The following is a 22,953-nucleotide window of genomic DNA, read 5'->3' on the forward strand; positions in this document are numbered from 1 at the left end:
ACATGGAAGTGGCACTCTTGGCAAAAATGTTTGTTTGGCCGAATTATTTTTGTGTTAGGAAAGGCGGTGTGGGCTTCGGGACAGGCGGTGTGGGCGCCGGGACAGGTAGGGTGCAGGACAGGTAGTGAGGGTGCCAAGACAGGCGGTGTGGGTGCTGGAACAGGCAGTGAGGGCGCTGGGACAGGCGGTGAGGGCTCTGGAACAGGTGGTGTGGGTGCCAAGACAGGCGGTGTAGGTGCCGGAACAGGCGGTGAGGGTGCCAGGACAGGCAGTGAAAGTGCTAGGACAGGCGGTGTGGGTGCCGGAACAGGCGGTGAGGGTGCCAGGACAGGCAGTGAGAGTGCCAAGACAGGCGGTGTAGGTGCCGGAACAGGCGGTGTGGGTGCCAGGACAGGCGGTGAGGGTGCAGGAACAGGCGGTGAGGGTGCAGGAACAGGCAGTGAGGGTGCCAGGACAGGCGGTGAGGGTGCCAGGACTGGCGGTGAGGGTGCAGGAACAGGCAGTGTGGGTGCCAGGACAGGCCGTGTAGGTGCCGGAACAGGCGGTGAGGGTGCCAGGACGGGCAGTGAGAGTGCCAGGACAGGCGGTGAGGGTGCTGGAACAGGCGGTGTGGGTGCCAGGACAGGCGGTGAGGGTGCAGGAACAGGCAGTGAGGGTGCCAGGACAGGCAGTGAGGGTGCCAGGACAGGCCGTGTGGGCGCCGGAACAGGCAGTGAGGGTGCCAGGGCAGGCGGTGTGGGTGCCAGGACAGGCGGTGTGGGTGCCAGGACAGGCGGTGAGGGTGCAGGAACAGGCAGTGAGGGTGCCAGGACAGGCAGTGAGGGTGCCAGGACAGGCCGTGTGGGCGCCGGAACAGGCAGTGAGGGTGCCAGGGCAGGCGGTGAGGGTGCAGGAACAGGCGGTGAGGGTGCCAGGGCAGGCGGTGAGGGTGCAGGAACAGGTTGTGAAGGTGTCAGGACAGGCGGTGAAAATGCAACATGTGTTTATTTCAGGCTGTTTGACAAAAATCATTAATGGGTGTTAATCAGATTTTAAGGATGACGCACACTGACAAAACAAAACTGCCCTTAATTCTGGCCACAAGTCTCTTCTTGTTCTCCTCAGGGAATCTCGAGCTGGTTCCCATCAAGTAGTGTTTGGGAGGAAAGCAAAGAGAAAACTTTCCTTGTTTTGAGGAGATAAACAAGGGAATGAGCAGAGTTCTTGTGGTGTTGCTGTACGAACAGGAGGGTTTTAGGCAGTGAAGTTTTGACCGTAAAACCCCTTCCCTTAAGTCCAATCTCCTGCTGTGAGGAGCACCTGGAGGAGAGAAATCATTGGGGTGTTAAATTAAAAAATATGGGCAATGGGACTGAAGTCTGTTTGACTGACGGCCAGGAATCATCCAACTGGGTAACAAAGAGCTTCTTCACTCTCTGGTCAGCGTTGCAAGTTCTTGTCGGGAACCAATGGTGGGAGCATCAGGGTAGGGCGGTTGGAGGGTGGGGTGTGATGAAAGCTGCTAGAATATGTCCAACCACAGTGGACAAGTCCTCTGGGGGCCGTGGCAATAAAAGATGGCTGCTAGTCACATGCCTTCCTGTTGGTGCATCAAGATTTTTCCTTTTGGACTTTTCCTTAATTTACCCCTCACCCCCCACAACCCAGTGAGTAACAGCATGACATGGCCCATCATCAACTGCTCCATAATGCTTTGACTAACATGACCATTCCACAAGGGTAAGCCGAGACAGTGGCAGTGGGCTGTTTGACTGCAGGAGGAGAACGGGAGGGCTGACCCTGGTTCTGTGAAGATGTACTGAGCTGTACCAGGCAACCAAATGGAAACCTCGACAGTATCTGTACACTCTTCTCTTTGACCTGAAGGCTTTACTGGCTTCCCTGGCTTGTGTCATCCCATTCGAGAAATATTTGTAGTGCTGTAAACACACTTTACTGTTCCTACCTGTTGGGTTAAATGTCACAATTGACATTTTGACACGTGTTGGTATTACAGGCATGCTGGCAAACAGGGATGTCCTTCATCGATATGGGTGAGCAAAGTCTTTCCTAGGTACACATAACGACTGGTGCAGATCAGACTGATACCTGGGTGGGTTACATTGGTGTGAGAGCCCCAGTCACTAAGTTGTACACCTGAGACACCACAGCAAGCACGATTCAAATGGCTCAGGAGGATGGGCTTGTACTTAGGGATCCCGCCTTATCACCTCCACTGCAACAACAACCTGAATTTATATAGCACCCTTAATAACCACTTACATTTATACAGCACACTTTACAACAACAACTGGCACTTACATAGCACCTTTAACATGGTAAAATGACCCAAGGCACTTACAGGAGCGATTGTCAAACATAATTTGACACCGAGCCACATAAGGAGATATTAGAAAAGGTGATCAAAGGCTTGATCAAAGAGGTAGGTTTTATGGAGCCTTCCCGGAGTGCAGAGTAGCACATGCTGTGGATCGATGCCTTTCTCTGCAGCCTTGCATCCTGGGAAACTGGCCCCTCCATAAGTGTGAGCTGCAGATGCTGAGGCCTGGAGCGTGGGAGATTGCGGGCTCGCACAATACTACCACTAAATGCTGGAGTGTTGATGGCCTCGTCCAAACGCAATGCAGGGGTGTAAGTACATTATGTTGTTGCAATCGAATTGGGGCAAGACCCACATCTCCACGTCACCCACCCCCGCGACCCTGCCCCCAAAACAAGAGGGTTGCCAGACACTCTTTAAGAGAGTAGCGTCCTCTCATGTGCAATAGTGCCAATATTTATCCCTCAACCAGCTCTATAAAAACAGATAATCTGTTCATTGTCTCATTGCTGTTTGTGAGATCTTGCTGTGCACAAATTGCCTGCTGTGTTTCTCTGCATTACGACAGTGACTACAACAACAATGTGCATTTATATAGCACCTATAACATAGTTTTAAAAAAAAAATCCCAAGATGTTTTACAGGGCTGATTATCAGACGATATTTGACACCGAGCCACTGAAGGCAATATGAGGGTAACTGACCAAATGATTGGTCAAAGATGTGGGTTTTAAAGAGCAACTTAAAGGAGGATAGAGAGTTAGAGAGGCGGAGAGGTTTGGGGTAGCACTTAGGAACATCCTGAGGTCATGGATAAATGCAAGTCCTTTTATTCGTCCTCTCTATCATCCATCACAAAGTTTGTGATGAAACCTGATCCCTGGTGTGGCTACCCTGATCCGTTGAGACCTGCTCAGCAAGTTTATCTTGAAACTCTACTTTACTGTTGCTCAGTTCCTGCTCTAGACTGTTTTTTTCACCACAACAGCAAAAACAAAGAAAGAACTTGCTTTCACAACCTCAGGGTATCCCAAAGCGCTTTACAGCCATTGAAGTACCTGTGAAGTGTAGTCACTGTTGAAATGAATCAGAGAGTCCTAGAATGGTTTCAGCATGAAAGGAGACCATTTGGCCCATCATGTCTGTGCTGGTTCTCTGCAAGAGCCAATTAGCTAGTTCCACTTCCCCGCCCTATCCCTGTGGCCCTGCAAATCTTCTCCTTCTGGTGCATATCCAATCCCCGTTTGAAAGCCATGATTGTATCTCCCTCCACCACACTCCCAGGCAGTGTATCCCAGATCCTAACCACTCGCTGCGTAAAAAAGGTTTTCCTCATGTCACCTTGGTTCTTTCGCCATCCACCTTACATCGGTGTCCTCTGATTCTCGACCCTTCCACCCGGAACCATTCTCATGAATGTTTTCTGCAACCTCTCCAATGCCTTCACATCCTTCCTAAAGCATGGTATCCAGAATTCGAACCAGCGTTTTAAAACTTTCATCATAATTTTCTGGCTTTTGTACTCTATGCCTCTATTTATAAAGTCTAGGATCCTGTCTGCCTTTCTCAACCTGCCCTGCCACCTTCAACCATTTGTGCACATACACCCCCAGTTCTCTCTGTTCCTGCACCCTTTATTCTATATTTCATTTTTCCTAATAAAATGTATCGTTTTATATTTCTCTGTGTTAGATTTCATTTGCCACATGTCCAAATATTGGCCAGGATTTGGAAGAGCTTCCCTCCTCCTCTTCAAAATAGTGCCTTTTATATTCACCTGAGAAGATAGACAGGGCTTTCATTTTATATTGCCCTGAGAGGAGGCACTTCTAACAGTGTAGCATTCCCTCAATACTGCACCAGATTATCAGCTTAGATTTTGTGGTTTCTGGGGTGGGATTTGAACCTATAATCTTCTGATTGCAATGTAAGAACCAGAAGCCAAGGTAGGCAATATGGCAGCCAACTGGTACACAGAAAGCTCCCACAAGCAGCAATAAATGGTCAGACTATCTTTTTTTCAGTGATGTTGGTTGAGGGATAAATATTGGCCAGAACACTCGGGAGAACTCCCCCCCGCTCTTCTTCGAAATAGTGCCATCCGATCTTTTATGTTCACCTGAGAGGGCAGACGGGGCCTCAGTTTCATGCCTCATCCAAAAAGCAGTACCTCCAACAGTGCAGCAATCCCTCAGTACTGGCACCAGGAGCATCAGCTTGGAATACGTGCTCAAGTATCTGCAGTGGGATTTAAACCAGCAACCTTCACAATCGCAGCAGATATGCTAACTTTCAAATTCCTTCTTGAAAGGCACTTGGTAAGAAGTATCATTGGACTCACCCACTGAACCCGTGATATGGAATTTTGTGTACTCTTTATGTGCAAACATGGGTTGCTTGGGGGAAGACCCATTGGTGCAGGACAACACCAAGTCATATATAGTAGCAGAGAAATTGAGTCATTAAGTAACGACTGGCTGACACTAAACTTGTGTTTTGAGAAGCTCATAATCACAGAAGGTGGTATTTGAGGCCAGTGGAATATAAGAACAGGAGAAGGCCATTAAGTCCTCCAGCCTGTACAGCTAATTACACCATGGCTGATTTGTATCTGAACTCCATTTATATACCTTGTTTCCATATCGTTTGATACGTTTGCCTAACAAAGACCTATCAAACCTTTTCAACTGACCCTCCCACGCCCGCCCAACCTCAACAGCTTTTTGGGGGAGAGAGTTCCAGATTTCCTCTACCCTTTATTTGAAGAAGTGCTTCCTGACATCACCCCTGAACAGCCTGGCTCGAATTTTAAGATTATGCCACCTTGTTCTGGACTCCCCCAACCAGAGGAAATAGATTTGCTCAATCCATCCTATCAAATACTTTAATCATTTGAAACACCACAATTAGATCACCCCTTAATCTTCTATACTCAAGGATAGTCAAGTGTAGGCTGTGTAACCAGTCATCATGGTGTAACTCTTTAAGCCCCCTTGCCTTGTTTTCCTGGAGGGAAACTTGCAGGCGATGGTGTTCCCTTGCATCCACTGCCCTTATCCTTCTAGGTGGTAGAAATCACGGGTTTCGAAGGTGCTGTTGAAGGAGCCTTGGTACACACTGCTGCCACTGTAGATGGTACACACTACTGCCACTGTAGATGGTATACACTGCTGCCACTGTAGATGGTACACACTACTGCCACTGTAGATGGTACACACTGCTGCCACTGTAGATGGTACACACTGCTGCCACTGTAGATGGTATACACTGCTGCCACTGTAGATGGTACACACTGCTGCCACTGTAGATGGTACACACTGCTGCCACTGTAGATGGTATACACTGCTGCCACTGTAGATGGTACACACTGCTGCCACTGTAGATGGTACACACTGCTGCCACTGTAGATGGTACACACTACTGCCACTGTAGATGGTACACACTGCTGCCACTGTAGATGGTATACACTGCTGCCACTGTAGATGGTACACACTGCTGCCACTGTAGATGGTACACACTGCTGCCACTGTAGATGGTACACACTACTGCCACTGTAGATGGTACACACTGCTGCCACTGTAGATGGTACACACTGCTGCCACTGTAGATGGTATACACTGCTGCCACTGTAGATGGTACACACTGCTGCCACTGTAGAAGGTACACACTGCTGCCACTGTAGATGGTATACACTGCTGCCACTGTAGATGGTACACACTGCTGCCACTGTAGATGGTACACACTGCTGCCACTGTAGATGGTACACACTACTGCCACTGTAGATGGTACACACTGCTGCCACTGTAGATGGTATACACTGCTGCCACTGTAGATGGTACACACTGCTGCCACTGTAGATGGTATACACTGCTGCCACTGTAGATGGTACACACTGCTGCCACTGTAGATGGTACACACTGCTGCCACTGTAGATGGTATACACTGCTGCCACTGTAGATGGTACACACTGCTGCCACTGTGTGCTGTTAGTGGAGGGAGTGAATGTTTGTGGATGGGGTGCTAATCAAATGGCCTGCTTTGTCCTGGATATATATACATATATATATCTCTAAGATAACCACTAACAGATCAAATTTCTTTACACAGAGCATGGTGAGAATGTGGAACTTGTCAAAGCTCAGCTAGCCAGGTGATAAAGGATAGAACGCTGGAGCTGAATCTTTATTCACATACAAGCTCTTGTTTACAGAGATACACATTATATACACTATACACATTACACATATACACATTATATACACATATACACATTATATACACATATACACATTATATACACATATACACATTATATACACTATACACATTACACATATACACATTATATACACATATACACATTATATACACATATACACATTATATACACTATACACATTACACATATACACATCATATACACTATACACATTACACATATACACATCATATACACTATACACATTACACATATACACATTATATACACTGTGCACCTCCATAAAAAGCCCCTTTCAGCCTGCTCCATTTTATATAAGCACCATCAACATCTTGGGGTTACCATTGACCGAAAACTTAACTGGGCCAGCCATATAAGTACTATCCCTACAAGATCCGGTCAGAGGCTGGGATTCTGCGGTGAGTAACTCACCTCCTGACTCCCCAAAGCCTGTCCACCATCTACAAGGCACAAGTCAGGAGTGTGATGGAATACTCTCCACTTGCCTGAATGGGTGCAGCTCCAACAACACTCAAGAAGCTCGACACCATCCAGGACAAAGCAACATGCTTGATTGGCACACCATTCACTAACATTCACTCCCTCCACCACCGATGCACAGTGGCAACAGTACGTACCATCTACAAGATGCACTGCACCAAGGCTCCTTCGACAGCACCTTCCAAATCTGCGACCTCTACCACCTGGAAGGACAAGGGCAGCAGATGCATGGGAACACCACCACCTGCAAGTTCCCCTCCAAGCTGCACACCATCCTGACTTGGAACTATATCGCCGTTCCTTCACTGTGGCTGGGTCAAAATCCTAGAACTCCCTTCCTAACAGCACTGTGGGTGTACCTACACCACATGGACTGCAGCGGTTCAAGAAGGCGGCTCACCACCACCTTTTCAAGAGCAATTAGGGATGGGCAATAAATGCTGCCCTGGCCAGGGATGCTCACATCCCATGAAAGAAAGAGGTGAGTCCCCAATTAATACCCACCACCTGAATATAGTTGATATACAATTAACAGACCTCACTGCCACATGGTATGAAGTGGAGAACATGGATAGAGTTAAGGAGTGGCTTGATGCATGCAGAAGAAAGAGGGAATTGGAGAGATGTGGGGCGGGGGGGGTGGGTGGGAAGAGGTAATTAGATATACAGTACCCGGCTTCATCTTGCATCTTTCATGCTTCATTCCAGGTACAGGAAAAGTTCTCCAAAAGCAGCATGACCTGCCTAATGGGGGACATACTGGATCTTCATGCTGGCTCCATGGGAGTTGAGGAATTATTTGCCTATCCGAGCAGGGAGAAAACGGGAAGGAATGAGGACCTCTGCTGGAAATTCCGAGCACAGATCCAGCAGCTGATAGAAAAGGTAAAATAACAACATTAACCTGCATTTATATAGCACCATTCATGTAAGAAACTATCCCCAAGGTCTTCACAGGAGTGAATATCAAACAAAAACGCCGAGCTACAGCTAGGACAGATGACCAAAGGTTTGGTCAGCGAGATTGCTTTTAAGAGGCTTCTTAAAGGTGGAGAGAGTTTATTTGGAGAAAATGTATATTTTTAAAAGCTTACTCTTTGTTTGGTTAAATCCTTTTCCAGACTATATCCAATCAATATGAACGGGACATGTCTGTTATTGTAAAGGGTAAGTACATTTTGATTCTCTGCATTTCCCTTTCTTCCTAAGAAATTGTTCGATTTGGTAGTTCTACTTCTGCTTTAGTGTGTGAATTTGGAAATAAATCTCTTGTGTCGGGATAGACGGAGGCTGCAGTCCTTGTCTGCTTACTAGAAGGGTTCTAGAGTCAGGAGTCCAACACTTACAAGTTTATTATGTTAGCTGAGACTCAGTGCTATTGCCTCTGAGTTCTCGATCAGCCTCAATTCAAGACCCACTCAGAGACTTGAGCACAAACCGTCGGCTGACACTTCCAGTGTAGTACCGGGGTTAGAGTGCTGCACTGCCGGAGGTGCCGTCTTTCGGATGAAACATTAACTGAGGCCCCATCTCAAGTGGACATGAAAGATCCCGTAGCGCTAATTTAAAGAAAAGCAGGGGAGTTCTCCCAGGTGTCCTGGTCGATATTTGCACCTCAACCAACATCACTTAAAACAGATTCTCTGATAATTATAGGATCTTACAGCACAGAAGGAGGCCAATTGACCCATCATGATTTTGAATACCTTTGCTAAAGCTCCCTTGAACCTTCTCTGCTCTAACCCCAGTTTCCTAGCTTCTCCACATAACTGAAGTTCCTCATCCCTGGTGCCATTCTAGTAAATATCTTCTGCATCCTCTCAAAGGCTTTAGAACATAAAGAAATAGGAGCGGGAGTAGGCCATTCGGCCCTTCGAGCCTGCTCTGCCAGTCAATAAGATCATGGCTGATCTTCTACCTGAACTCCACTTTCCTAATTTATCCCTTAATTCCCTCAGTGTCCAAAAATCTATCGATCTCAGTCTTGAATATACTCAACGACTCAGCATCCACAACCCTCTGGGGTAGAGAACTCCAAAGATTCACAACCTTCTGAGTGAAGAAACCTCTCCTCATCCCAGACCCCTTATCCTGAGACTGTGTCCTCATGTTCTACATTTCCCCAGCCAGGAAACATTTTCTCAGTATCTACTCTCTCAAGCCCCTCAAGAAATTTGTATGTTTCAATGAGATCACCTCTCATTCTTCTAAACTCTAGGGAATATAGGCCTAGTCTACTCAATCTCTCTTCATAGGACAACCTCTCACCCCAGGAATCAATCTAGTGAACCTTTGTTGCACTCTCTCCCAGGCAAGTATATCCTTCCTTAGGTAAGCAGACCAAAACTGTGTACATTACTCAAGGTGTGCTCTCACTGAGGCCATGTATAATTGTAGTTAGACTTCTTGTAATCCTTTTGTAACATAACATTTGCTTTCCTGATTGCATGCTGTACCTGCACCTTATCTTTGTTATTTGTGTACATAAGCACCCAATACCCTTTTGAATATCAACATGTCTCAGTCTTTCACCACTTACAAAATACTCTGCTTTTCTATTTTTTTTCTTCCAAAGTGGATAACTTCACACCTCTCCACATTGTATTTCACCTGCCATGTTTTTACCACTCGCTTAACCTGTCTATATCCCTTGGCAGCCTCTTTGCGTCCTCCTCACAGCTTACTGTCCCACTCAACTTGATATCGTCAGCAAACTTGGATATGTTACACTCAGTTCCCTCATCCAAGCCATTGATATTGATTTTAAAAAGCTGATAAACACTGATCCTTGCAGTACCCTGCTAATTACAGCCTGCCAACCCAGAAATGACCCAGTTATTCCTACTCTCTGTTTTCGGTCTGTTAACTTATACTTAATCCATGCAGATGTATTGACATAATAATAAAAGCAAAATACTGCGGATGCTGGAAATCTGAAATAAAAACAAGAAATGCTGGAACCACTCAGCAGGTCTGGCAGCATCTGTGGAAAGAGAAGCAGAGTTAACGTTTCGGGTCAGCGACCCTTCTTCGGAACTGACAAATATTAAAAATGTCACAGGTTATAAGCAAGTGAGGTGGGGGTGGGGCAAGAGATAACAAAGGAGAAGGTGCAGATTGGACAAGGCCACATAGCTGACCAAAAGGTCACGGAACAAAGGCAAACAATATGTTAATGGTGTGTTGAAAGACAAAGCATTAGTACAGAATGGGTGTTAACGGACTGAATATTGAACAGCAGCAAGTGCAAACATGAAAAAAAACAGTGGGTAAGCAAACTGAACAAAATAAGATGAAATGAAATAAATGCAAAAAAAAAGGTTGTAAAAAATGTAAAAAAGAAAAAAAGAAGAAAAAAGAAAAAACAACTAAAAATGAAAGTAAAATGGGGGGCTGTCATGCTCTGAAATTATTGAACTCAATGTTCAGTCCGGCAGGCTGTAGTGTGCCTAATCAGTAGATGAGGTGCTGTTCCTCGAGCTTGCGTTGATGTTCACTTGAACACTGCAGCAATCCCAGGACAGAGATGTGAGCATGAGAGCAGGGGGGGAGTGTTGAAATGGCAAGCAAATACATTGACATCCTTCCTGAAGTATGATGCTAAAAATTGACCAGTCCAGGCATAATCAGTGTTTTATAAAGGTTTATCATAACTTCCTTGCTTTTGTACTCTATGCCTCCATTTATAAAGGCAAGAATCCCATATGTTTAACAGCCACATTAACTTCTCTGCCACATTCAATGATTTTTGTACGTATACCCCAGGTCTCTCCATTCCTTCAAAATTGTATCATTTAATTTATATTGTGCCTCCTCATTCTGCCTACCAAAAGGTATCACTTTGCCCTTTTCTGCATTGAATTTCATGTGCTCTGTGTCTGCCCATTTCACCAGTCTCTGTGTCCTCCTGAAGTCTGTTACTCTCCTCCTCACTGTTTACTACATTTGAGTTTTGTATCACCTGCAAACCATTGAAATTATGCCCTGTACACCAAAGTCCAGGTGATCAATATATATCAAAAAGAACAGTGTTTCTAATACTAATCCCTGGGGAATAATGGTGTATACCTCCCTCCAGTCTGCTGAAGAACTGTTCACCACTACTCGCTGCTTTCTGTCCCTTAGCCAGTTTTGTACATTGCGCATCTACATTGCCACTGCCCCATTAATTCCATGTGCTTCAATTTTGCTGACATGTCTTTAATGTGGTACTTTGTCAAACGCCTTTTGAAAGTCTATATGCACAACATCAGGGTGCACTTGTCTCATGGGGTGGAATATGATGGTACCTGTTGCTGAATAGTCAGCCAGCACTCGCAAGTGAAGAATGGTTGTAGAGGTGTGACCCAGCAAGGAGTCAATGTCTTCAGGAGAGAAGGAGGGGGAAACTGAAAGGAAAGAGATGAAGGCAGGGAGGAGAGAGAGAGGGATGAAGATAAAATTGGACAGTGAATCAATCACTGAGATAATGTGTGAATTCTTCCTGCCCCTTTTAGGTGAAGTGTCTCGTTTCCTTCCATATCTGACTCAGTCAGGATCAGGCACACAGCCAACTGTACAAAAAATTGCAGCTCATCTGACTGGGAACTACAAGACCAGGTCAATCCCGCTGGAAGGTGAGACATGTATACTCAGAGACACCTCACAGCTAACACTGATCTCCCAGTGTAACTTCAGCAGAAACCCCAGTGAAACTGTAAATGACCATTTCACCAGGATTTACACCAATCTCACACTGGAGTTACAGCAGGAGATTGGCAAACGCGCACTTAGACGCAGATACACACCTGGAGATACAGAGGCACGTACACACACTCAAAACCACTCGGAGAGACAGACACACACACACACTCAAAACCATTCGGAGAGACAGACACACACACACACTCAAAACCACTCGGAGATACAGACACACACACACACTCAAAACCACTCGGAGAGACAGACACACACACACACTCAAAACCACTCGGAGAGACAGAGGCACACACACACTCAAAACCACTCGGAGAGACAGACACACACACACACTCAAAACCACTCGGAGAGACAGAGGCACACACACACTCAAAACCACTCGGAGAGACAGACACACACACACACTCAAAACCACTCGGAGAGACAGACACACACACACTCTCAAAACCACTCGGAGAGACAGACACACACACACACTCAAAACCACCCGGAGAGACAGACACACACACTCAAAACCACTCGGAGAGACAGACACACACACACTCTCAAAACCACTCGGAGAGACAGACACACACACACACTCAAAACCACTCGGAGAGACAGACACACACACACTCTCAAAACCACCCGGAGAGACAGACACACACACTCAAAACCACTCGGAGAGACAGACACACACACACTCTCAAAACCACTCGGAGAGACAGACACACACACACACTCAAAACCACTCGGAGAGACAGACACACACACACTCTCAAAACCACTCGGAGAGACAGACACACACACACACTCAAAACCACCCGGAGAGACAGACACACACACTCAAAACCACTCGGAGAGACAGACACACACACACTCTCAAAACCACTCGGAGAGACAGAGGCACGTACACACACTCAAAACCACCCGGAGAGACAGACACACACACTCAAAACCACTCGGAGAGACAGACACACACACACACTCAAAACCACTCGGAGAGACAGACACACACACACACTCAAAACTACTCGGAGAGACAGAGGCACGTACACACACTCAAAACACTCGGAGAGACAGACACACACACACACTCAAAACCACTCGGAGAGACAGACACACACACACACTCAAAACCACTCGGAGAGACAGAGGCACGTACACACACTCAAAACACTCGGAGAGACAGACACACACACACACTCAAAACCACTCGGAGAGACAGACACACACACACACTCAAAACCACTCGGAGAGACAGACACACACACACACAATCAAAACCACTCGGAGAGACAGACACACACACACACTCAAAACCACCCGGAGAGACAGAGGCACACACACACTCAAAACCACTCGGAGAGACAGACACACACACACACTCAAAACCACTCGGAGAGACAGACACGCACACACACTCAAACCACTCGGAGAGACAGACACACACACACACTCAAAACCACTCGGAGAGACAGAGGCACACACACACTCAAAACCACTCGGAGAGACAGACACACTCACACACTCAAAACCACTCGGAGAGACAGACACACACACACACTCAAACCACTCGGAGAGACAGACACACACACACACTCAAAACCACTCAGAGAGACAGACACACACACACACTCAAAACCACTCGGAGAGACAGACACACACACACTCAAAACCACCCGGAGAGACAGAGGCACACACACACTCAAAACCACTCGGAGAGACAGACACACACACACACTCAAAACCACTCGGAGAGACAGACACGCACACACACTCAAACCACTCGGAGAGACAGACACACACACACACTCAAAACCACTCGGAGAGACAGAGGCACACACACACTCAAAACCACTCGGAGAGACAGACACACACACACACTCAAAACCACTCGGAGAGACAGACACACACACACACTCAAACCACTCGGAGAGACAGACACACACACACACTCAAAACCACTCAGAGAGACAGACACACACACACACTCAAAACCACTCGGAGAGACAGACACACACACACTCAAAACCACTCGGAGAGACAGACACACACACACACTCAAAACCACTCGGAGAGACAGACACACACACACACTCAAAACCACTCGGAGAGACAGACACACACACACTCAAAACCACTCGGAGAGACAGACACACACACACACTCAAAACCACTCGGAGAGACAGAGGCACACACACACTCAAAACAACTCGGAGAGACAGACACACACACACACTCAAAACCACTCGGAGAGACAGACACACACACACACTCAAAACCACTCGGAGAGACAGACACACACACACTCAAAACACTCGGAGATACAAACACACACACACACACACACACACACACACACACACACACAGCCAAAACCACCCAGAGATACAGAGGCACACACACACACACACAAAACACTCGGAGATAGAGAGACACACACACACACACTCTCAGAGATATAGATACACACGCGCACTTGGGAATACATACTCACACACTCACACACACCCCACAGTCAAATTGTCAGTATTATATTAAGAATCTGGGCAATGTTTTGTCTCAAACTCTTTAGAGCAGACATAACAGATAAAGATGACTGATATAATGGACTGGATGCAGTTTACCAGTGCAGAATGTGCAAGGGCAGCACAAGACAGAGGTGGAGATCCAGGACAGTCAACCTTCTGGGAAGAAGATGACACCGACTGACGAACTATTGACAAATAAGGAAAAGAAAAGGAATTTTTTTGCACCGGATTGTGCACTGCAACAGCACAACAGCACTGGAGCTCCTCCCAGTCTCCCGCTGTAACTCGGTTGGACTGCACTCTTAAGTGCAACCTGACCAGGGTGCTTCCGATACAAGTTTAACATAACTTCACTCCTTTTGAATTTTATACCCCGAGAAATAAGACCCAGTGCTTTGTTAACATTGTTGACCTGTGATGCTGCTTTTAATGATTTGTTCACCTGTATTCTTGACTCCCTGTACTCCGTTTATTTTCTAATGCACAGGTGATGTTTCTATTTTTCCAACAAACTGCATCAGCCCACATTTATGTATGTTTCATTTGCCACTTAACTGCTCAGTCTGCAAGTTTTCTAATGTATTAGGTTGCATTCTTCCTCAGTGTTAGCTGTATCCCCCCACTTTAATAACAATTCTATTACATTACTTGTTCCCTTGTCCAAATCATTAATGTAAATTAGGAATAACCATGGTCCCAGCCCTGATCACTGAAACACTGCTTTCAGCCTTCCTTTCAGTCTGAATAACTACCCTTTACCCTTACTGTCTGCTTTTAATTTTTCACGACACATTCAGCTATTTGTTTCCTGATATCACAAGCCCTAACTTTTGTCCTGAACCTACCTCGTGGTATCTTATGATTTGATTTTTTTTTTATTAGCGATTAATGAAGTCCAAAAATCTATTGATCTCAGTTTTGAATATACTCAGTGACTGATCATTCACAGCTCCCTGGGGTAGAGAATTCCTAAGATTCACAACCCTCCGAGTGAAGAAAGTTTTCCTCATCTCAGTCCTAAATGGCCTTCCCTTTATCCTGAGACTTTTGGACTCTAAGGGAATCGAAGGAAATGGGGATAGTAGGGGATGGTGGAGTTGAAGTAGAAGATCAGCCATGATCTTATTGGCTGGTGCAGCAGGCTGGAGGGGCCGAATGGCCTACTCCTGCTCCTATTTCTTATGTTACTGAAGTTTTGGGTTATGAAAACCTATAGATTGGAGGGGAGAAGAGTGTGGGAGGAAAAAAGACTTGCATTTTTATAGCACCTTTCAAGACTTCAGGATGTCCCGAAGGACTTTACAGCCAGTGAAGTACATTGGAAATATAGTCACTGTTGTAGGAAACGTGGCAGTCAATTTATGCACAGCAAGCTCCCACAATTAACAATGATAGATTGGCTTATATATATATATTTGAAAAAAATTGCCTGTTGAAACTCCCTCAGTACTAGCATTTACCTTACTTACGGGCTCAAGTTTCTGGAGTGGGGCTTGAACCCACAACATACCAAATCAGAGGCAAGTGTATTGTCTACTGAGCCACATCAGACAAAGCCATTTAGGAACATCTAGGCAATGCCTCTTACAGTAGCCAGGAGAATGCAATATCAGCACAGCAAGGATTGATCTGTTGATATAACCAAGAGCATCTTCTAGGCTAAGAAAGGTTACAACAGAGGTTAGAGGTTAAGAAGTGAGGTAAGGCTTGACTCTCTGATGAGGATATTTATTGTCTGTCCTATCCTGCAGATAAGAACTTTGCTACTGTCCAGGCTGAGAGAGTTAAACTATGAGGACAGATGGCATAGATTGGGCTTGTATTTCCTGGGTATAGAAGATTAAGGGGTGATCTAATTGAGGTGGTTAAGATGAATAAAAGAGTTGATAAGGTCGATAGAAAGAAACGAATTCCTCTGGTGGGGGGAGTCCAGAACAAGGGGGCAAAAGATTAGAGCTAAGCAATTCAGGGGTGATATCAGGAAAGATTGCCGATGTGCGAAGGGGGAATTCCTCCACACAGTTGCTTCTGGGCAGCATCTGTGACCTTCACATCCCAGCAGCTCCGCGATTGGGGATTGAGAGGGGGACTACCTCCAGGTAGCCAGCAGGTTCCGGCTTTAGCGGGATACCCGTCTGACATTGGGAAGATGCCACGGGCTTCTGGAAATGCCCCCTAAGTGGCCTAATTGACTGCGTGCCTCCTTGGAGCAGGTTGCCAATTCCCACGGCAACCGCCCCCAGCAAGATTGTCCAGAGGCGAGAGTGCGGCAGGGGGCCGATCCAACGCGCAACTTTCAAAGATTCTCCGCGCATCCACTTCCAAAGCCCCCTCCACTGCCCTGAGAAGATCCCGCCCTATGTTCCACTCACCACTGCGGTTAAATCTTCGGCCAGCGCAATGTCACTCAATATTTACCGTGTTAATGTTGCAGGTCCAGTGTCAAGAAAACTTCAGGGGCAGAAAATACAGACATGGGAGCCCCAGAGAGGACTGGCGTTTCTACACAGTGTGGAATACAAGGACGGAGAACTGATAGTCCCAAAAACCGGACTCTATTACATCTATGGCCAGACCTACTTCCGATATCGCGAAGCCGTTGTTGAGAGAGGCTCCAGTGCAGACGACGCGCTGCCAGTACCCAGAAATAAACAGATGGTTCAGTATATCTACAAGAGCACCTCCTACCCCGAACCCATCCTATTAATGAAAAACACCAGGACAACATGCTGGGCTAAAAACAAGGAATACGGGTTGCATTCCATTTACCAGGGTGGAGTGTTTGAACTGAAATACCTCGACAGAATATTTGTGACTGTCAGCAACATCAGCTTGGTTGATATGGCTGGAGGATCCAGTTTTTTTGGAGCGTTTCTGGTCAGTTAGACAGCTAGGGAAAGTGGAACTATTGTGAATCCCAATGCCCATTTGGCTCATTTCACCCATGATCTCAGTCATGACAGATCTTGTAGGACAGGAGACTGCATGAAGGTCAACTTGGCTTTGCAAGTTCTCAGTACCAGCTTGAAGACACCAATCATAACTGTGCTATCAAACTGGTCCCTCGGTCCCCAGAGAGCTGAGGCCCATAGACCCAGCTCAGGATGCTTGTGGGGGACTGGATGGAAGGTGTAGTGTCCATTCTTCCCTGGGACCTGGGTTCAGTTCCAACTTTTCCTGCTGACTGCAGAGGTCCAGTTGGCAATGAGGTTGAGCAGTCAAGACCCAGAGTTCAAAGTGTGGCCACAAAAATAAAGTACCCTCAAATTGACACTGAATTGCTTATCTCCAACTGAACTACAGAAACAATGTGGAAAATGTTGGCAGAAAATGCAAATTGTGAGGTTATGGTTCTGAGCAGACCAGAGGGAGCTTTACCTTGTATCCAACCTGTGCTGTACCTCTCCTGGGAGTGCTTACTGTTGATCCCAAGTCCCAAAGTAAACAAGTCTTCTGTTCCCTCACCTTGATAAAGGAATTTGGAGGGGTCATTTCACGAGTCCTCACCACTGGGCATGAGTCATGGGCTCGTAAAATATCCGCTCCCTTCCCCTTGCCCCCATTCTTTTTAATATGACGACGCTAAAAGGTTTCTGACAGCTTATGGTCCGATGTGATTGAGCCCCAAAAGACCAGTTCAAGCTGCTAATACTCCCCAAGAATTTGTTTGAAACAACAGCCAGAGCAAGAGAGGGAACATGAGAAGTGAAGAGGCCTCCGTGCCTCTGACAGGAGGCCCATTCCATTGGCAGGGAAGTCTGGCGTCACTGCCCACCATTTTCAGACTGCGCAGAAGTGTGACTGATAAAATGTACCACCCTGGTGTGTAATGGTTAGTGGGACATGCAGTGTCAGTGTACACTTCAACTAACGAGCGACTGTGGACAGTGAAAAAATTAGCAATTTACATTCTTTGTGTGCAGAAAAAAAATTCGACCCGAGTAAAATGATATGTCGAGTGTCCAATTGTAATGACGCATATATATATGTACAGGAACCCTTTTTTTTCTGCTATAAACAATGTTTTCTTCAATGGTTGGCAAATATTCATGATGTTATTGGATCAGCGAATGCAGGAAATTCAGGAGAGGAGAAAGTGCATGCCTGTGAGGGAGCCCACCCAACATCCCATCCGTTTAGTTTCCTGGTTGGAAAATTCGGACAGCTCTGCTTGGGTATGCAGCCCTCCTTCTCCCTCACCAAATTTTCCTGTACTTACAACACCCAGGAGACTCTATAGCCCCAGGAACAGGGATATCTACTCCCAGTTTTCTTTCCAGCCCGCCCTGACCTCAGCTGAGAGGATGGAACAGGCAGTCTGATGGCCGGCCATGAAGAATCACATGGCACATGGCCTGCTGTCTACTGTGACCAGGAGTGTGACTCAATCTTAGTTGCATTACACAGGGTGGTTGGAGAGCACACAGCATCCTAGGCTTCAATAATGGGGGCACAGAGTACAAAAAACAAGGAAGTTATGTCAAACTTGTGGAAAACACTGGTTTGGCGTTAACTAGAGTATTGTGTCCAGTTCTGGGCACCACCCTTTCGGAAAGGTGTGAAGACATTACAGAGAGTGCAAAACAGATTCATGAGACTGGTTCCAGGGATGAGAAACTTCAGTTACGAAGATAGATTGGAGAAGTTGGGACTGTTTTTCTTTGGTGGAGAGAAGGATGCGAGGTGTTTTGATAGAGGTATTCAAAATCATGAGGGGTCTGGACAGAGTAGATAGAGAGAAATAAAAACAAGAAATGCTGGGAATACTCTGCTGGTCAGATGGGCCGAATGGCCTCTTTCTGTGATTTGGTGAATAGAACTGATAAGTAACCATATTCACCTCTTTCATCATTGACCGCTCCTCCAAGCTAAAGTCAGAATTGGGGATGTTCACTGATGATTGCACAGTGTTCAGTACCATTCATAACTCCTCAGATACTGAAGTGGTCCGTGCCTGCATGCAGCAAGACCTGGACAACATTCAGGTTTGGGCTGATAAGTGATAAGTAACATTCACGCCAGACAAGTGCCAGGCAATGACCATCTCAAACAAGAGAGAATCTAACCATGTCCCCTTGATGTTCAATCGTATTACCATCGTTGAATCCTCCACTATCAACATCCTGGGGGTTACCATTGACCAGAAACTGAATTGGACCAGCCACATAAATACTGTGGCCCCAAGAGCAGGTCAGAGGCTGTCAATTCTGTGGCGCGTAACTCACCAACTGACTCCAAGTGTCACACAGAGACTGACAGTATTACACACACAGAATGACAGTGTCACCTAGAGACTGACAGTGTCAGACAAAGACTGACAGTGCCACACACAGACTGACACTGTCACAAGGAGACTGACAGTGCCACAGGGAGACTGACAGTGTCACACAGAGACTGACAATGTCACACACAGACTGACACTGTTACACAGAGACGAACAGTGTCACACAGAGACTGTCAATGTCGCACACAGACTGACAGTGTCACATGGAGACTGATACTGTCACACAGAGACTGACAGTGTTACACACGCAGAATGATTGTGTCACACACAGACTGACAAGTGTTACACAGACTGACAGTGTCACAGAAACTGAACACTGTCACACTGACTGACAGTGTTACACAGAGACTGACAGTATTACACATAATGACAGCGTCACACACAGATTGACAGTGTCACATGGAGACTGACACTGTCACACAGAGACTGAAAGTGTTATACACACAGACTGACAGTGTGACAAATAGACTGACAGTGTTACACAGAATGACAGTGTCACAAACAGACTGACAGTGTCACATGGACTAACACTGTCACACAGAGACTGACAGTATTACACACACAGAATGACAGTGTCACCTAGAGACTGACTGTGTCACATACAGACTGACAGTGTCACATGGAGACTGAAAGTGTTATACACACAGACTGACAGTGTCATACATAGACTGACAGTGTCACAGAGAGACAGACAGTGTCACATGGAGACTGACACTCACACAGAGACTGAAAATGTTATACACACAGACAGACAGTGTCACATACAGACTGACAGTGTGACAAATAGACTGACAGTATTATACAGAATGACAGTGTCACAAACAGACTGACAGTGTCACATGGACTGACACTGTCACACAGAGACTGACAGTATTACACACACAGACTGACAGTGTCACACACAGACTGACAGTGTCACACAGAGATTGACACTGTCACACACAGACTGACAGTGCCACACAGGGACTGACAATGTCACATGCAGACTGACACATCACTCAGTGACTGAGTGTCACACAGAGACTGACACTGTCACACAGAGACTGACAGTATTTCACAGATTGACAGTGTCACGCACAGAATGACGGTGTCACATGGAGACTGGCACTGTCACACAGAGACTGACAGTGATACACACAAAGAATGACAGTATCACACAGAGACTGACTGTGTCACATACAGACTGACACTGTCATATGGAGAGTCAGTGTCACATGGAGACTGACAGCATCACATGGAGACTGACAGTGTCACTTGCAGACTGACAGTGTCACACATAGACTGACAGTGTCACACACAGACTGACAGTGTCACACACACAGGCTGACAGTGTCACACACAGGGACTGACAATGTCACACACAAACTGACAGTCTCACACATAGACTGACAGTGTCACACACAGACTGACAGTGTCACACAGATTCTGACAGTGTCACACACACAGGCTGACAGTGTCACACACAAGCTGACAGTCTCACACGGAGACTGACACTGTCACACAGAGACAGACAGTGTTACACACACAGACTGATGGTGTTACACACAGAGACTGACAGTGCCAAACAGAGACAGACAGTGTTACACACACAGACTGATGGTGTTACATGCAGAGACTGACAGTGCCAAACAGAGACAGACAGTGTTACACACACAGACTGGCGGTGTTACACACAGAGACTGACAGTGTCACACCCAGACTGACAGTGTCAAACACAGAGACTGACAGTTTCACACAGAGACTGACAGTGTCGGACAGGGACTGAGAATGTCACATGGAGACTGACATTTGTCACATTGCGAATGACAGTGTCAGACAGAGACTGACACTGTCATAAGGAGACTGACAGCGCCACAGGGAGACTGACAGTGTCACACAGAGACTGACAGTGTCAGACACAAACTGACAGACACACAGAGACTGACAGTATTACACAGATTGACAGTGTCACGCACAGAATGACGGTGTCACATGGAGACTGACAGTGACACACACAAAGAATGACTGTGTCGCACAGAGACTGACTGTGTCACATACAGACTGACAGTGTCACACACAGACTGACAGTGTGACAAATAGACTGACAGTGTCACACACAGACAGTGTCACACCCAGACTGTGTCACACATAGACTGACAGTGTCACACACAGACTGACAGTGTCACACCCTGACTGACGCTGTCACACACAGACTGACAGTATCATACAGATTCTGACAGTGTCACACGGAGACTGATAGTTGTCACACAGCGAATGACAGTGCCACACGGAGACTGACACTGTCATACAGAGACAGACAGTGTTACACACACAGACTGATGGTGTTACACACAGAGACTGACAGTGTCCCACATAGACTGACAGTATCACACACAGACTGACACCGTCACGTGGAGACTGATAGTGTCACACACAGAATGACAGTGTCAGACAGGGACTGAGACTGTCACATGGAGACTGACACTTGTCACTTAGCGAATGACAGTGTCACACAAAAACTGACACTTACACAGAGACGGACAGTGTTACACACACAGACGGGCAGTGTCACATGGAGGCTGACAGTGTCACACACAGACTGACACTGTTACACAGAGGTGGACAGTGTTACACACACAGACGGACAGTGTCACATGGAGACTGACCGTGTAACACACAGACTGACAGTGTTACACAGACTGTCAGTGTCACAAGGAGACTGACAGTGTCACATAGAGACTGACAGTGTCACACAGAGACTGACACTGTCACAAAGAGACTGACAGTGCCATGCAGGTACTGACAGTGTCACAGAGAAACAGACAGTGTCACACACAGAATGACAGTATCACCTAGAGACTGACAGTGCCACACACAGACTGGCACTGTCACAGGGAGACTGACAGTGTCACACAGAGACTGACAATGTCACACACAGACTGACAGTGTCACACAGAGACGGACAGTGTCACACAGAGACTGTCAGTGTCACATACAGACTGACAATGTCACAGGGGGACTGACAGTGTCACACAGAGACTGTCAGTGTCACATACAGACTGACAATGTCACAGGGGGACTGACAGTGTCACACAGAGACTGGCAGTGCCACATGGAGACTGACAGTGTCACACAGAGACTGACACTGTCACAAGGAGACTGACAGTGTCACACACAGACTGACAGTGTCACACAGACTGACAGTGTCACATGGAGACTGACACTGCAACACATAGACTGACAGTGTAACACACACATAATGACTGTGTCACACACAGACTGACAGTGTCACACAGACTGACACTGTCACACAGACTGACAGTGTTACACATAATGGCTGCGTCACACACAGATTGACAGTGTCACATGGAGACTGAAAGTGTTATACACACAGACTGACAGTGTCACACATAGATTGACAGTGTCACATGGAGACTGA

The 22,953-nt window shown here is 46.5% G+C and overlaps 1 protein-coding gene across 2 annotated transcripts in view; it reads left to right on the forward strand.

The window, feature by feature from the left end:
• The window catches only part of tnfsf10 (TNF superfamily member 10), a 30,357-nt gene extending 12,073 nt beyond the window's left edge, over window positions 1–18,284 (forward strand). For both annotated transcript variants that reach the window (XM_068041600.1, XM_068041601.1), the window contains exons 2-5: window positions 7,749–7,925; window positions 8,162–8,207; window positions 11,537–11,656; window positions 16,686–18,284. In XM_068041600.1, coding sequence (XP_067897701.1) covers window positions 7,749–7,925; window positions 8,162–8,207; window positions 11,537–11,656; window positions 16,686–17,137 — 795 coding nt within the window. In that variant the 3' untranslated portion in view covers window positions 17,138–18,284. The remainder of the gene's footprint in view (window positions 1–7,748; window positions 7,926–8,161; window positions 8,208–11,536; window positions 11,657–16,685) is intronic.
• The last annotated feature ends 4,669 nt before the right edge of the window (window positions 18,285–22,953 follow it).

The sequence above is a fragment of the Heterodontus francisci genome, chromosome 11 (genome assembly GCF_036365525.1).
Source record: "Heterodontus francisci isolate sHetFra1 chromosome 11, sHetFra1.hap1, whole genome shotgun sequence".
NCBI classification, from domain to species: Eukaryota; Metazoa; Chordata; class Chondrichthyes; order Heterodontiformes; family Heterodontidae; genus Heterodontus; species Heterodontus francisci.